The 16,065-nt window shown below is 44.2% G+C and overlaps 1 protein-coding gene across 2 annotated transcripts in view; it reads left to right on the top strand.

The window, feature by feature from the left end:
- MTMR11 (myotubularin related protein 11) overlaps positions 1-16,065 on the top strand; it is a 68,175-nt gene that overhangs the window by 33,157 nt on the left and 18,953 nt on the right. For both annotated transcript variants that reach the window (XM_073567052.1, XM_073567051.1), the window contains exons 8-11: positions 10,264-10,351; positions 10,437-10,525; positions 11,278-11,402; positions 13,894-13,966. In XM_073567052.1, the coding sequence (XP_073423153.1) occupies positions 10,264-10,351; positions 10,437-10,525; positions 11,278-11,402; positions 13,894-13,966 (375 nt within the window). The remainder of the gene's footprint in view (positions 1-10,263; positions 10,352-10,436; positions 10,526-11,277; positions 11,403-13,893; positions 13,967-16,065) is intronic.

Below are 16,065 nucleotides of genomic sequence, written 5' to 3'. Positions count from 1 at the left end.
CACCTCAGCTGTAGATCTCTGCAGTTCATCCAGAGTGATCATGGGCCTCTTCGTTGCATCTCTTGATCAGTCTTCTCCTTTTTTGAGATGAAAGTTTAGAGGGACGGCTGGGTCTTGGTAGATTTGCAGTGGTATGATTCTGCTTCCATTTCAGTATGATCGCTTGTACAGTGCTCCCTGGGATGTTTAAAGATTTGGAAATCATTTTGTATCCAAATCCGGCTTTAAACTTCTCCACAACAGTATCACGGACCTGCCTGTTGTGTTCCTTGGTCTTCATGATGCTCTGTGCTTCAAACAGAACCCTGAGACTATCACAGAGCAGGTGCATTTATACGGAGACTTGATTACACACAAGTGGATTATATTTATCATCATTAGTCATTTAGGACAACATTGGATCATTCAGAGATCCACAATGAACTTCTAGAGTGAGTTTGCTGCACTGAAAGTAAAGGGGCCGAATAATATTGCACGCCCCACTTTTCAGTTTTTGCATTTCCACAAAAATTTAAAATAACCCATAAATTTTGTTCAACTTCACAATTGTGTCCCACTTGTTGATTCTTCACCAAAAATTTACATTTGGTATCTTTATGTTTGAAGCATGATATGTGGGAAAAGGTTGAAAAGTTCCAGGGGGCCGAATACTTTCACAAGGCACTATATATATATATATATATATATATATATATATATATTGGCCTCTGGCAATCAGGTATTGCCAGTGATTAGTTTTAATACTGCCTGGTTTTGGAGTTGGAGGTGTTTATTTGAAGAGGCGTTTGCAGTGTTGTTCAGAAGACTGTTGCTTGGTGATTTGTCTGTATGCATATCCCCATCCTCTCCTATTTGTTTTTCCTTCCTTTACTTCACGGTGTTCCACTGTGTTGTTTGTGAGGGCATATTTGTATGCTGGCATTTTTATTTATCCCTGTACGTCTTCCCTTGTTAGTTTGGTTTGTGTAATTCTAAACTCACCACTTCCCTGGGTGGGGGAGGGGACAGATAAGGGCTGATTTAGGAGCTCAGCTAGGCCCTGGCTTCTTCATAATCAGAAGTTATCTGGGGAGTAGGCATAGCTAGAGCGCCCCTAGCTTTAGGGAGAGAGAAGGAGCCCCTAGCCCCAGGATATCTCACAACAGTGCTGTGATATTTTTGTACCTTCAAGGCCTAAGACAGGTGAATGTACCCAAACCCCAGTACAGTAGTTCCTAATGCAAATCCATAAAGTGACTTTTTTTTACCCACAATCCTTTCCTTTATCGGGATGCGTTACCTCATTGTCATCTGACTTTGTTGGGAATACTTTTGGCTATTGCTCGTTCATTCTGGGACGTATCATCATCTAATATGGCAGTATTTCAGTATTTTCTAGCACAAGTTATTCTAATGGTCTCATCCTAAATGTACTTAACAGAAGCAAAACCCCTAATTACCAAACCACAACGAGGCCGAGCTTTAAGAACGTTCTCTAGATAGCGGTTCAGGGCTAAACAGTCATTTCTGGTTTATATGTATACACTAGGCAGGCCTGGCATTTTGTTTTTGAGCTTCTTGATCCAGTTCTCCCTTTTTTGGGTTTTCAAATGAAAAAGTAACTATGGAGATCGGTTGTCTCCACCCATGAGGATCTTTGCTCCTCCACACACATTAGAGGAGCCATGGTATCTCAATCTATCACAATAGATTTAGACACCATGTTAGGCCGGGTTCATACAGACATACAGTAACAAGAAAAAGGGAAACAATGTTTTGAATTTTTGACTTTCAGGCGCCATATCTCACTATTCAATTCTGCTTCAAACGTGAGCCTACAATCATTTTATAGAAACGCATCTTGGCTATCTCATACATAAATTTGACTTTCAACTATTTAGCATGTGTTTAGTTATGCTGATTATTGTCATGTCAATGTTACTCTTTTGCTAGCCACTGTATTTCATGGTACATGCTCAAACTGCAATTCCCCAACTCACAGCGGGTCTCCCAAAGTTACAGCCTTATATGTGTCTATGACGCTGTAAATTCGGGTCAGGAAACAAATGGTCAGTCAGAGAATTGCAGTATATATATATATATATATATATATATATATATATATATATATATAGACTGTGAAATATGCCCATTTGAACTGGGCCTAATAGATAAAAATTACTATCCCAGGCTCAGCTGACATCTAGCTATGTGAACACGTTCAGAGGCAGAAAGGCTTGGGGTGTAAAAGCCAAACATAGTCATAGACCGCCATTTACTGGACAGATACTTTACTTAGAGGGTGTCCAAAGGAAAACAGTGAGAACTCACTACTTAGCACAACATAGGACGATATATTCTAAGTCTTTACAGGGGGGTTCCAGAAACTTTTAAATAATGGGCAGAAAGTACAAGAAAATTCACCTGATCAATTACCTGCCTGTTGTGAATTCCCTTGCTCGGACTTCTGAGCCGGAGCGCCCTCTGGTGGTTACTGGGAGTAGTGGAGCTGGCCAGTTGGATGGAAGTTTGCCACCTGTCGACGATGATTGGGAATCTGGGATTACTGGCTGGGAGCATATAAGTGAGCATGCTTCCTTTCTTAGTGGTTGCTGGTGATTTCCTTCTTGTGCATTTTGAGTTCTTCTGTCTCCTGCCTGATCTGCATGATTCAGTTAAGTGACTCTTTTGATAATCCTTTGCATCTAATCTGGTTGTGCCTTTTTTTTTGCTTTCTGCTTTGTTGCGAGGGTTCAGCGTACTCCCTGCTGGGGGCAGCGCTGGGCCCCGCTCAGTATGTTACAGCTTGTGTCAGTCTGTTTAGTTCCCTGTTATATTAGTATATTTTGCTTTGCTTCCAGTTCACACCAGAGTGCTGATCTAGCGGGGGTGAGGTCGTGTGGCCTCCGGTTTTTTGTATATCAAATGTGTTGGATTTTTTAGGGTTTTTGTGTGATTGCAGACAGTGTCTTTTCTGTCCTATCCTATCTAGACAGTTTGGGCCCCATCATTTGCTAAGTCTATTTTCTGCCTATGTTTGTGTCTCGTCTTGTCTCATCAACAATATATGTTTGGGGGTTATCTATTCCTTTGGGGATCTGCTCCGGGACAGTTTAGATTTCACCTTTCTGGCTTTAGGCTTAGTTAGTTCTCCGGCTGTGCTGAGGCGTCTAGGGCATCGTAGGAACGCTCCACGGCTACTGCTAGTTGTGTTGTTAGGATCAGGGGTCTGCAATCTGCTGAATTACCAACCTCTCTGGTTTCCTGGTGGCTTAGCCTGTTCCTGCCATCCTCCTCGGTGACCCGTTCATAACAGAATCACCAGCCCAAAACTGTAGACTCTAGGGTACTCAAAAGAAGGAAAGAATTGTAAAAAAAAAAAAAGTGTCAGAATTTTTTATATATTTTTTCCTCTATTTTTTCTGGAGCCGTAGGAGGATTTTTTCCTTAATGGAGACTAAGCAATTGTCTGATCGTGTTGAGCAGCTTGCTGCTGAAGTGTGGGGAAATTCTGCCTATCTCGCTCAATCATCTGCTGTAGAACCAAAGATCTCTACTCCTGATGTGTTTTCGGGGGATCGGTCAAAATTTTTGAATTTTAAGAATAACTGTAAACTATTTCTTGCTTTGAAACCTAATTCATCGGGGAGCTCGGTGCAGCAGGTTAAAATTGTCATCTCCCTGCTGCGCGGCGATCCCCAGGATTGGGCTTTTTCTCTGACACCTGGAGATCCTATTCTGGCTAATGTAGATGCGTTTTTTCAAGCCCTGGGGTTGTTGTATGATGAACCTAATGCTATTGATCAAGCTGATTAAACCTTATTGGCTGTTGTGAATTCCCTGGCTCAGACTTCTGAGCCGAAGCTCCCACTGCTCCCTCCAGTGGATACTGGAGGTAGTGGAGCTGGCCAGATTGACAGAGGTCTGCCACCTGATGATAATGATGACTATTGGAGATCTGGGGTTACTGATTGGAGTATTTAAGTCTTCAGACTTCCTTCAATCCCTGCTGGTGTTTTCCTGTGCGTTCTGAGGTCTGATGTCTCCTGCCCTGATCCTGCATTGTTCAGCTAAGTGGTTCATTTGCTAATCCTTTGCATCTGATCTGGTTTTGTCTCTCTCTGCTTGTTGTGTGGGTTCAGCTTGCTCCTCTGGGGGCTGTGCTGGACCACCGCTCCATATGTTACAGCCTGTGTCAGTTTGTTCAGTCCCCTGTTATATTTGTCTCTTTTGCTTTGCTTCCAGTTCATACCGGAGTGCTGATATAGTGGGGGCAAAGTTGTGTGACTTCAGGGGTTTTTTTTTTGTACATCAGACGTGTTGGATTTTTCAAGGTTTTTGCGTGATTGCAGACAGTGTCTTTTCTTTCCTATCCTATCTAGTCAGTTTGGGCCCCATCATTTGCTCAGTCTATTTTTCTGCCTGCGTTTGTGTTTCATCTAGTCGCATCGACAATATATGTTTGGGGGCTATCTATTCCTTTTGGGGTCTACTCCTCGGCAGTTTAGATTTCACCTTTCTTGCTTTAGGCTTAGTTAGCTCTCCGGCTGTGCCGAGGCATCTAGGGCATCGTAGGTACGCTCCACGGCTACTGCTAGTTGTGTGGATAGGATCAGGGGTCTGCAATCCGCTTAGTTACCAACCTCTCTGGTTTTCTGGTGGCTTCGCCTCTTCCTGCCATCCTCCTCGGTGACCCATTCATAACAATTGGCATTGAACCAGGGTCAGGTTGCTGCTGAGTTATATTGCCAGAAGTTACGAAAGTGGGCGGTCCTTACTAAATGGATGATGATGATGCCCTAGCAGCTCTCTTTCAGAAAGGTCTGGCAGAAACCGTAAAAGATGTTATGGTGGGATTTCCTGTCCCCTCTGGTCTTAACGACTCCATGTCATTAGCCATTCAAATTGATCGACGTTTACGTAACGTAAAAGTATGCGAGAGGCGGTGCTGCCTATTGAACAAACTTCTGAACCCATGCAATGTGATAGGGTTTTGTCTAGGGCGCAACGTCAAGAGTTTAGAAAGCGTAATAAGTTATACTTCTTTCATGGGGACGCCTCTCATGTTATTTCTGTCTGCCCTAAACGAGAAAAACGTTTTGCTCACTCATTTGCCTTGGCGAGGTACAGCCTAAGTTCCTGTTGGCTGTTACCTTGATCTGCTCCTTGTCTACATTTTCTGCTAAGGCCTTTGTTGATTCAGGAACAGCTTTGAATCTGATGGATTTTGACTTTGCCAAACGTTGTGGTTTCCCCATGGTGCACCTGCGGACCCCTATTCCCTTGAGGGGGATTGAGGCTACCCCATTGGCGGAGAATAGACCCCAGTTTTGGACCCAGGTGATAATGCGGGTCGCCCCGGACCATCAAGAGAATTGTAAATCTGTAGTGTTGCACAATTTGCATGATATTATTGTACTGGGTTTTCCTTGGTTGCAAACCCATAATCCTGTTTTGGATTGGAAATCTGTGTCTGTGGCGAGTTGGGGTTGTCAATGTGTTCTTAGTGACACTCGTGTTTTCTCCACCTCTCCCCAGTCTAAAGATGTTCCTGACTATTTGGCTGATTTTTCTGATGTATTTAGTGAGAGTAAGTCCGCGTCTTCGTCTCCTCATAGGATTTATGACTGCGCAATTGAGTTAATGCCCGGTTGTAAATTTCCCAAGGGTCGGCTGTTATGAATGAATCATGGGAGGAGGAAAAAACAAAAACACAAGCTAAGTCCAGAAAACCAGAGAGGTTGGTAGCTAGCGGATTGCAGACCCCTGATCCTATTCACCACAACTAACAGTAGCCGTGGGGGGTTCCTACGGTGCCCTAGACCCCTCGTCACAGCCGGAGAGCTAAATAAGCCTGAAGAAAGAAAGGAGAAATCTAAACTGCCCCAGAGCAGACCCCAAAGCAATAGACAGCCCCCAACATGTAATATGTAATGTCGGTGAAAAACAGATGAAAACACAAACACAGACAGAAAGACAGGCTGAGCAAATGATGGGGCCCAACTAACTAGATAGGAAAGGACAGAAAAGATGCTGGCTGCAATCACGCAAAAAACCCTGCCAAAAATAATATCCAACACGTCTGATAGAAAAGGCCCTGAAGTCACTAGACTTCAAAATTACTATATCAGCACTCAGGTATATTCTGAAGACAGAGCAAAGAGATCAACTGATCAGAGACAAAAATGGAATTCAGCCCGTCCCAACCAGGGCAGGCTGAACACAAACACTAAGTAAACAGACAAAATCTCATGGAAAAATAACAGAGCAAAAACTTAGCTTTTAGTAGACAGGAACTAAACTGGATGCCAGAGCTCAGAGCAGAAAGGATCACCAGCAACCCTGCAGGGCGTCGGCTGCCTTATATCCACTCAGAAATTCCGGATGTCCAATCACACTCCACCTGTTCAGATGACAGGTTCTTCCCATCCAGATCAATTTCACTACCTCCTTTCACCAGCAGAGGGAGTTCATCAGACATCAGAGGTGAAGGAGAAAATGAACTCATAACAGTCGGCCTTTCAACTTATCAGTACCTGAACATGATGCTATGCGATCTTATATCAAGGAATCATTGGAGAAGGGTCATATCAGACCATCTTCTTCGCCTTTGGGTGCTGTTTTTTTTTGTGGCCAAAAAAGATGGCTCATTAAGGCCATGTATTGACTATCGTTCCCTTAACAAAATCACTGTTAAATATCAGTACCCGTTACCCCTGATTTCTGATTTATTTTCCAGAGTTAAAAGTGCTTGTTGGTTTACCAAACTTGACCTCAGGGGGGCGTATAATCTTATTCACATCAAGCACGGGGATGAATGGAAGACGGCGTTTAATACTCCGGAGGGACATTTTGAGTACCTGGTGATGCCTTTTGGGCTCACTAGTGCCCCTTCCGTCTTCCAATCTTTTATGAACGATATTTTCCGGGACCTTGTGGATAAGTTTTTGATCATTTATCTGGATGATATTTTGATTTTTTCCAGTGATTGGGATCCTCATGTGGAAAATGTCCGGACTGTGTTCCAGATTTTGAGGGAAAATACTCTGTATGATAAGGGATCGAAATGTCTTTTTGGTGTACAGAGGATTTCGTTTTTGGGATTTGTTTTGTCCCTGTCTGCTATTGAAATGGACCCGGCCAAGGTACAGGCCATTTATGATTGGGTTCAGCCCACTTCTCTGAAGGCTCTTCAGAAGTTTTTGGGTTTTGCTAATTTCTACCTTAAATTTATAAGTAATTTTTCTGGTATTGTTAAACCTCTGACGGATTTAACCAAAAAAGGCGCTGATGTGGTGAATTGGTCTCCAGGGGCAGTCACGGCACTTCAGGAGCTTAAGCAGAGATTCACTTCTGCACCGGTTCTACGGCAACCTGATGTTTCACTCCCATTTCAGGTGGAGATAGATGCTTCTGAGATTGGTGCAGGAGCCGTTTTGTCTCAAAGAGATCCGGTAACCTCTAAGATGAATCCCTGTGCCTTCTTTTCTCGAAAATCTTCTCCATCTGAAGGTAACTATGACGTGGGGAATCGGGAATTGTTGGCCATGAAGTGGGCATTTGAAGAGTGGAGACATTGGTTGGAGGGAGCTAGACATCAAGTTGTGGTTCTCACCGATCACAAGAATTTGATTTATCTTGAATCAGCCAAGTGCTTGAATCCTAGACAGGCTAGGTGGGCCTTGTTTTTCACACGTTTTAATTTTTTGGTCTCCTTTCTTCCGGGCACTAAGAATGTTAAGGCGGATGCCCTTTCTAGGAGTTTCTTTGCGGATTCTCTTGATGTGACCGAGCCTACTACCATTTTAAATGAGGGTGTAGTTCTTTCCGCCATCTCTCCCGATTTGAGACATGCCCTGGAGGAATTTCAGGAGGATAAACCTGAACGATGCCCTATGCGGAAATTGTCCCTGACCAGTGGAGGAGAAGAGTAATGTCTGAAATTCATTGCTCCGTGTTGGCTGGTCATCCAGGTATCTTTGGTACCAGAGATTTGGTGAGTCGGTCTTCTTGGTGGCCTGCCTTATCTTGTGATGTCAGGAATTTTGTGCAGTCCTGTGGGACTTGTTCTCGGTCCAAGCCCTGTTCTCGTGCAAGTGGTTTGTTGATGCCCCTGCTGGTGCCCAGGAGGCCATGGACCTATATCTCAATGGATTTTATTTCTGATCTCCCTATCTCTTAGAGAATGACTGTTATTTGGGTGATCTGTGATAGATTTTCTAGGATGGTCCATCTTGTACCACTCCCAAAGTTGCCATCTTCTTCTGAGTTGGTGCCCTTGTTTTTACAACAAGTGGTTCGTTTGCACGGGATTCCTGAGAAAGTTGTATCGGACAGAGGAGTCGTTTGTTTCCAGATTTTGGAGAGCTTTTTGTTCCAAAACTGGGAATTCAGTTGTCTTTCTCCTCTGCATTTCATCCTCAGACCAATGGGCAGACTGAGAGAACCAGACTTTGGAGTCCTATTTGAGATGTTTCATATCTGCTGATCAGGATGATTGGGTCTCATTTTTGCCCTTGGCCGATTTCACGCTAAACAATAGGGCTAGTTCTGCCACTTTGATGTCTCCTTTCTTATGTAACTTTGGGTTTCATCCTCGATTTTCTTCAGGGCAGGTGGAAGCTTCTGCCTGCCCAAGTGTGGATTCTCTGGTAGAGAGAATGCAGCAGACTTGGGACCAAGTAGTGGATAAGTTGTCCCACTCTCAGGAAAAGGCCCAACGTTTTTCCAACCGGCATAGGACCATTGGTCCCCAGTTTAAAGTTGGTGATATGGTTTGGTTGTCCTCAAAAAATATTCCAATGAAGGTTGCATCTCCAAAATTCAAGCCAAGGTTTATTGGACCTTATAAGATTTTGGAAATCCTTAACCCCGTTTCTTTCCGTTTGGCTCTTCCAGTTACGTTTAAGATTTATAACGTTTTTCATAAATCTTTGTTGAAAAGGTTTGTGGAGCCAGTAGTTCCCATGGAGGCGCCCCCTGACCCTGTACTGACCCTGACCCTGTACTGGTTAAGGGTAATTTGGAGTATGAGGTAGTATGGTCTAGAGAAGATATTGGATTCTCGTCTGGCTAGATGGAGACTTCAGTACTTGGTCCATTGGAAAGGTTATGGCCAGGAGGATAATTCTTGGGTCTCTGCTTCTGACATTCATGCCAAGAGATTGATTCGTGCTTTTCACCGGGCCCATCTTGATCGGCCTGGTGGCGTGGATGAGGGTTCGGTGACCCCTCCCATTCATAACACATGCCGCTCCTGTGCTCACTGCCAGGGCTTAGATTACCAGCTTTAGTCATCGCATACCATATATCCATGTGAACCAGTCACTGTGCCTCCCGTCTCGTGCCATGTAAGTTAATATCACCAGTGATCAGCTGCAGCATTCACATGATCATACGGCCGATGGAAGACCAGGAGGTATCACTTGAGAGCCGTGAATCGTTCAAAGGAGTGCAGTGTATTTTATTATTTTTATTACATTGTCTGTTCTAAAGCCCCCGTTACACACTGCGATATCGCTAGCAATATCGCTGTAAAGTCACCGATTTTGTGACGTTACAGCGATATTACTAGCGATATCGCTGCATGTGATACTTACCTCCGACCGGCTCCCCCACTGGTTATCGCTGATCGCGCGAGAAGCTGCTGGACCATTCCTCGTCGTCCACTTCCTGCGGCGCTTCCTGCTGTGACGACGAGTGACGCGTGGAGCCGGGCGTGAGGACGCAGGATCGCCGCGTCTGACAGGTAAGTAGCGATCCCTGTCCCCTGCGATGTCGCTGGTGAGATCTGCCTGAGTGGCAGCTCACTAGCGACCACCCAGCTATTCACCAGCGATCCTGACCGCGTCATATCGCTGGTCGGGATCGCTGGTGAGTCGCTAGGTGTAACGGTACCCTTAGACAACTTTTTTTTTCAGATCCACAACATCTCCTCTAAGGTGCCCAGATAGAATAGATGCAAGTCAGCTAATAACCACAATATTGGCAGTACAATCTATCTATCCATCATCCCCAAGATAAGGTGTTAGGATAAATAAAAGAAAAAAAAAAAGATTGTACATATCGAATTACGATATGCTCAGTCCTTTCTTCCCACATTTTGGGGGCGTTCCTGGGTGGGACTCACAATTTTATGTTGTAAATGTTGGTATTTTGAGGTGTATGTCCGCCTTTAGATTGTACATCCCCAGATTAGGCCCATAGGACCTTGTCTGATGCAGGAATGTGCCATCGTTTTGCAATTGGGTCTTAATGTCCTCCCCCTTTTTTGTACTTTTTCAGCCTTTCCAAATTTTTTGTGGTCCCTTCCAAGCTGCTGGACAATGACTTGAAGAAAACATTTGCACACTTTCAGCAGAGACGCATCCCTGTGAGTATGGGCTGAGCCCTAATATACAGTAATAAGTGATTCTCCCACAGCAGGTCTAACATGATGGTGCGATCTTGTGTCGTAGAGGTGGTCATGGCACCACCCCGGAGGAAGTGATCTACTGAGATCAGCTGGGATTCAGACCAACACGGACCCTAATAAAGATGACTTGAGGCAAGTAGAAAAGAGGCCTACATGCTCATTTTTGGTGTCGTATACATAGCTGGTCTCATATTCAATATTTTATGAAAGAGATAAAATATTCCGTGAATTTTCTGATAGAAAAAAATCATTATAAAAAGTTAAAGTATTATAACGAGCAAATTATGGTCTTTTGAGGGGGCGCTGTTGCATTGGAAATAATGTGCAGCTACTGGTGATAATTGGTACTGCGGGTGGGAAAGACTACTGACTCCACCAGCAGAACAGTGAGTGCAGCTCTGGAAGAAAGGACCTTTTGAAAATTGCTACGATACCACGTCTCTTACTTATGCACCCTACGCCCTGAGCACAGATGATTTAATACATAATGGTGTCCCTATATCCACACTTTTGGCCTTCCCTCGTTATAGGGATAATTACTTTATGACTGATCACTAGAGAGCACATCACACTTTACTCAATGAGTCTCCTGCAAGGCGATCCTCCCTGTATGCTGTCATTCTCCGGTTACATGACCTCCTGTCCAGAGATTTCTTTGACTCTCCGCATCTCCTGGTCTTTGTTAACTTCTCATTGTCTCCGTTTTCCTCTGTGTCATTTTATACGTGAAGCCACAACGTGGCGGGTTGGCAGTTTGAATACACCGGGCTTTATTCTTCTTTCTGAATACAGCGGGGCTTTATTCATCTTTGTAACAGAATTCGGGGCTTTGTACAAGAGTTAATCCACTGACTGGTCACTAATTATTGATTTGGTTCTTCCAGGACGATAAGATCCTTGTTATTTGGCAGCCATTCGCAGTGCGTGATTATCGACACCAGTGAGGAGCTGCCGTCTGTAGCCGACATCCAGCTCTCCTTCCTCAAGCTCCATGCCTTGTGTTGTAGCGGTAAGATCCTCGCCCTACGTTAAGCTTTGTATTTGCAAATCCACCAGCGAAGCAATTTTTTTTACTTAAATGCGTATAATTTGGTCTAAAAATTATTTTAAAAATAAGCGTCTCAGAAGGCGTCCATATGGTAAAGACGCTGATTAGTGTCATTGAAGAAAGCCTAGGGGGGGCGATACCAGGGGGCACGGGACCGAGCACAGGGACTGGGAGTGTAAGGACTAAGGCCTCTTTCACACTTCAGTCTTTTGACGTCAGTTCCAATCCGTCAAAGTGTGAAAAAACGTATCCGTTGCAGATAGGCAAAAAACAGAGAGAGAGATTTCTGTGCCAGAAATGCTTTTGGGGTTAAATTAAATGAATGGAAATTTTTCTGGACATGCTCAGTTTCAAAAAACTGAATCCGTCACTGGATTCCGTCAGTGAGGGACCTGCCGCCCATAGGCGTCCATTATAGCAGGTGACGGACGGCGACAGATCCGTCACCAGCAGTCTTTTCAACGCAGACAAAAAACGTTACTTTGTCCGTTGTATCCAGACAACGGACGCTGAAATTCCGACGGATCTGTCAAATGATGCAAGTCAATGAGAAAAAAACGGATTCCGCTAAAAAAAAAAAAAATCCGTTTTTTTCTAAAAAGGGCGGATTTCGACTGACGTCAAAAGACTGAAGTGTGAAAGAGGCCTTAGGCACGCAGTGCACACAGGACCTGAAACTAAGCAGTCACTTGATCGCAGAGGTCGGCAAAGCAGCTGAGAGCACAGGGCACAGAACGTTAACGTAGTCAGTGGGGAGCCGAGGGTCAGAAGCCAGACAAGAGCAAGGTACCAGGGGTAAGACAGAAAAGTAAACCGAGATGAGCCAAGGGGTCAGAGAATCAGGAAGGACAGAGCAGTACTGAGCAGAAAACAGATGCAGAGGTTAGGGGACAAACCGGGTCATACACAACAAAGCTCACACGCACAGAGGCACAGCGATTACAGATAAGTAACCTGGGTCAGCTAACACTAATCAAGTACACGGAAGTATCACCGACACCAGACCCAGGAACAACCAGCATTAAATAGCCGCCCCAGAACCAGAGAGAGGTGGACTAGCATTAACTCTGACCTGACCAGGACGGGGACAAAACCATCCCGTTCAGAGTCATGACACATATGCTTTTTATCTGTGGCCCAGCTTACGTGAACGTCATAGTGCAATGCCGGGCTAACGAGAAATCTTTCTGTAACAAAACAGTAAGAGGAGAACATCGTCTAATAAAGTTTCCTTTTCAGCCTGTATTGATCGGTCAGGGAAAAGTTATTGCATTTTAATTGCTCCAGAGGTGGTCGAAACAGAAGAGGTTGTTGCTGAGGGATCAGCGTTCATTAAAAGGCTTATTCAAAAATGACTTAATCTGCAATTTGTCTGCGAGTTAAACACACATTAATAATGGATATTTCGGGAAATGGCTGAAGTATATTGCTCCGCATCATGTGCTGGATACTTGGCGACAGCTGCCCTTCTCATTACTAATGTTACCAGTGGTAACACGAACATTTCCAGGTTGCATGGTAAATGGGGATGTGTAAATCGATTTGCAGGTCATGTCAGTAGTCTGTGGCCACGGGCAGGAGCCCTACGAAACTTCTTCTGATTAGTAGGCCCACTATCAGTCCCATGAGTCACAAGTTTCACAAACGATACAAGCGACAAGCACCTGTGTGCATGGCCTGCTTAGGAAACTGGTTGTCATGTCCAAGGGGATAGCCAGCATCTATAACTTCTGCATTGGGCCGTTGATGAAATCCCAGTGCCGTCACTCACCTCCTGATATGGAAGGTAAAGCTGCAAGATACCAGGAGAATGGACAACCACGTTTTTGACAAGGCAATGGACTCGGCAGTAGTTATCACTTTCCTTCCCCCATATTGATAGCATGGCTTCCGCGCCTTCCTTTAGGTTAAGCCAAAATGCCAAATTCAATCCATGGACAGACGTGGTGTTGTTTTTGGAACAGAGCAACCATTTTTTCACAATCCATTAATGGCAAAGATTGGTGTCAAACCACGGATATTGTGCAAATGTTTCCATCATATTTTTTCCACCTTTAGGCATTCTGAGGCTTCATACTGTCCCCTATGGACCAAAAGATATAAAAAAGCTTCATATGGGACTAGATCTTCCAGGCAAATTATGGGCCATTGCTGGCACTAATAACCAAGGGTACAATAATTTGAAGGGAGAGGCATTAAATACTTTTTACAGATGAGCAAAAAGATTTGCAGAGGCCACTTCCAACCTCTGGTCCAGTCCTCTGTTGCAGTGAGACTTCACTTATGTTGGTGGGAACCAGTGTTGCTTTGCGGAGCAGAGGCCAGAGGTGATCAGGAGATGCCAACCACAGAAATGACAACCCACTGCAGGAGGACAAGAAATTAGTTCCGCAAATCTTTTTTTTTATCATTTCTAGTAGGCACCAAAGTCATTGTAAAATGCTTCTTCCAGATACCGCTACACCAGTGCCGCATGAGAAATGGCTGTCAAATCTGGAGGGAACTCGCTGGTTGGACCACATCAGGTAAGGTGGCTATTAAATTTCTAGTTAGTGTCTGAAAAGTTCTGTAGCATTACAAGTCTTATGTGTTTTATGTTGCCTGTATGGACAGAGATTTCTGTAAAATCCTGATAATAAGGGCTCCTACCATGTGCCACTTGTAAGAAGTCATCAGGGATATATGATCTTGACCTGGTTGTGACTGTTAAGTCTGCCCTTCTTGATCAGATTGGACTCTGGCCAGCCATAGACTTAGAGCCAGGGTTATCCTCACAACGAGTAGTTTGCATGGGCAAATAGTCATACACGATGGGCCAGAAACTGATGGCTATATACCCACGAGTGAGCAGAACACTAGACTTGGCAGAACATCCTGTGCGTTGGACAGCGCAATGCTAAATACTGGCTGTATAAGGTGGAAAGGTGCCTCCAAGTGCCAAGGAGGATGAGAAGGGAGGATGTGCAGACGTTCCAATAGATACAAATACCACATGGCTGTGGTCCAATACAGACCTAGTAATCTTGTCTGAGATTAGCGCAACTCTAAAAGACTACCTGTCATATCACACAAACCTGTAGAAGAGCATGGTTCGCCTGGCCTCATTCCTCACAGTAAGAGAATACTGCTTTGGGTGCACATACCAGTCTAACATGTCCTGGAACTTTCCACATTTTCATGGTCTGGAACTTGCCATGCACGCTTTTTTCATCAGTATTCTGCCAGTACTATAGGAGCTCCTTCACAGAATATATTGCTCCTGCCATAGTTCTATGATTTGCCTGCCTTGAACTGAATGTCTGCTTCTCAATTATCAAAGTTAAAAAATGGTTGCACTCAATTGCTTTAAGGCATGTCAATGTGAAATACATGAAGTGTGAATAGCGTAATGGCTTTGGAAATTTAGGAAAAACACGAGATGCTTAGCACCAAATTTGGCAAAAAAATGTGAGCCCATTCACCAACGTCAAGGTGATCTCATCGAATAGGTCCCTGACCTAACTGCCTAGTGTGAGCGTAAAACTTACCTCTGGCTAATAACTTGGTAAAGCCTATATTTATAGGAAGGTCTGAACCAAATGTGATTGGATGCAATTAAAACCACAGCTTGGTGAAGGGCAGAGTGCTCAGTCAGAAAGCTAGCATACAAATAACAGAAACTGACAGCATATCAAGAACTAGTCTGAACAGGTGCATACCGAAAAACAGCTTACATATCAAAATGAGGAAATGATTGCACTCAATTGCATTAAGGCATATCAATGTGAAATACATCCCCTTGAGAAAGCATTTATAAAAAAAAAAAAAGCGAAACGTACGTTGGGGTTTTCTGGGTCCTGTCTGGTACTGTTAACCCTCCCATACTGTAAGCTCTACTTATCTGTATTTATTCATATGATTTTTGGATTATTTTGTTATAAATACTACTACTATTGATCTTATTAAGTAAGCGCTCTCTGTTTACTGTTGGCGGGTGCACAGCATTCGGTTATCCCTTAGCATTATCCTTGTGCACTTTACTCTGTGTTTTTATTGTCTATATTATTTACTTTTGTATAATAAAGTATCTTTTTCCCTATATACTCCTTTTTTCATACTTGTTTACACTAGTTCTTGATGCACCGTCAGATTTCTGTTATTTGTATGCTTCCCAATTATGCCTGTATACAGTTTGACAGACAGGAGACTGCCCTCCCAGACAAAAGTCCCACCTCCACTTCCTGTAAAGAGACCAAGTTCCGCCCCCGCTTCCTGTAGGTTAACAAAGACCTGCCCCCACTTCCAGTAGGGTAACAAATATTCCCCCTTGCTTCCTGTAGGGCAACAAAGACCCACCCCCACTTCATGAATGGTAACAAAGACCATTCCCCGTTTAATGAATGGTAACAAAATCTGCCCCCGCTTCCTGTAGGGTAACAAAGACCCGCTCCTGCTTCATGAGTGGTAACAGATACCCTTTAGGAAGCGGGGCTGGTATCTGTTACCCATCATGAAGGAGGGAGGGTAACAGAAACGCACCTCCGTTTCATAAAGGGTAACAGAGACCCACCCATTCTACATGTTAGCGTTCCGCTAGGCAAGGCAGAATTCCAAGAGTGGACCCTCTGGACCAGGCGGAACCGAC

The sequence above is a fragment of the Dendrobates tinctorius genome, unplaced genomic scaffold, assembly GCF_039654945.1.
Source record: "Dendrobates tinctorius isolate UK_male_01 unplaced genomic scaffold, ASM3965494v1 ptg000019l, whole genome shotgun sequence".
Lineage (NCBI taxonomy): Eukaryota > Metazoa > Chordata > Amphibia > Anura > Dendrobatidae > Dendrobates > Dendrobates tinctorius.
This window is presented reverse-complemented; position numbering and strand designations above follow the sequence as displayed.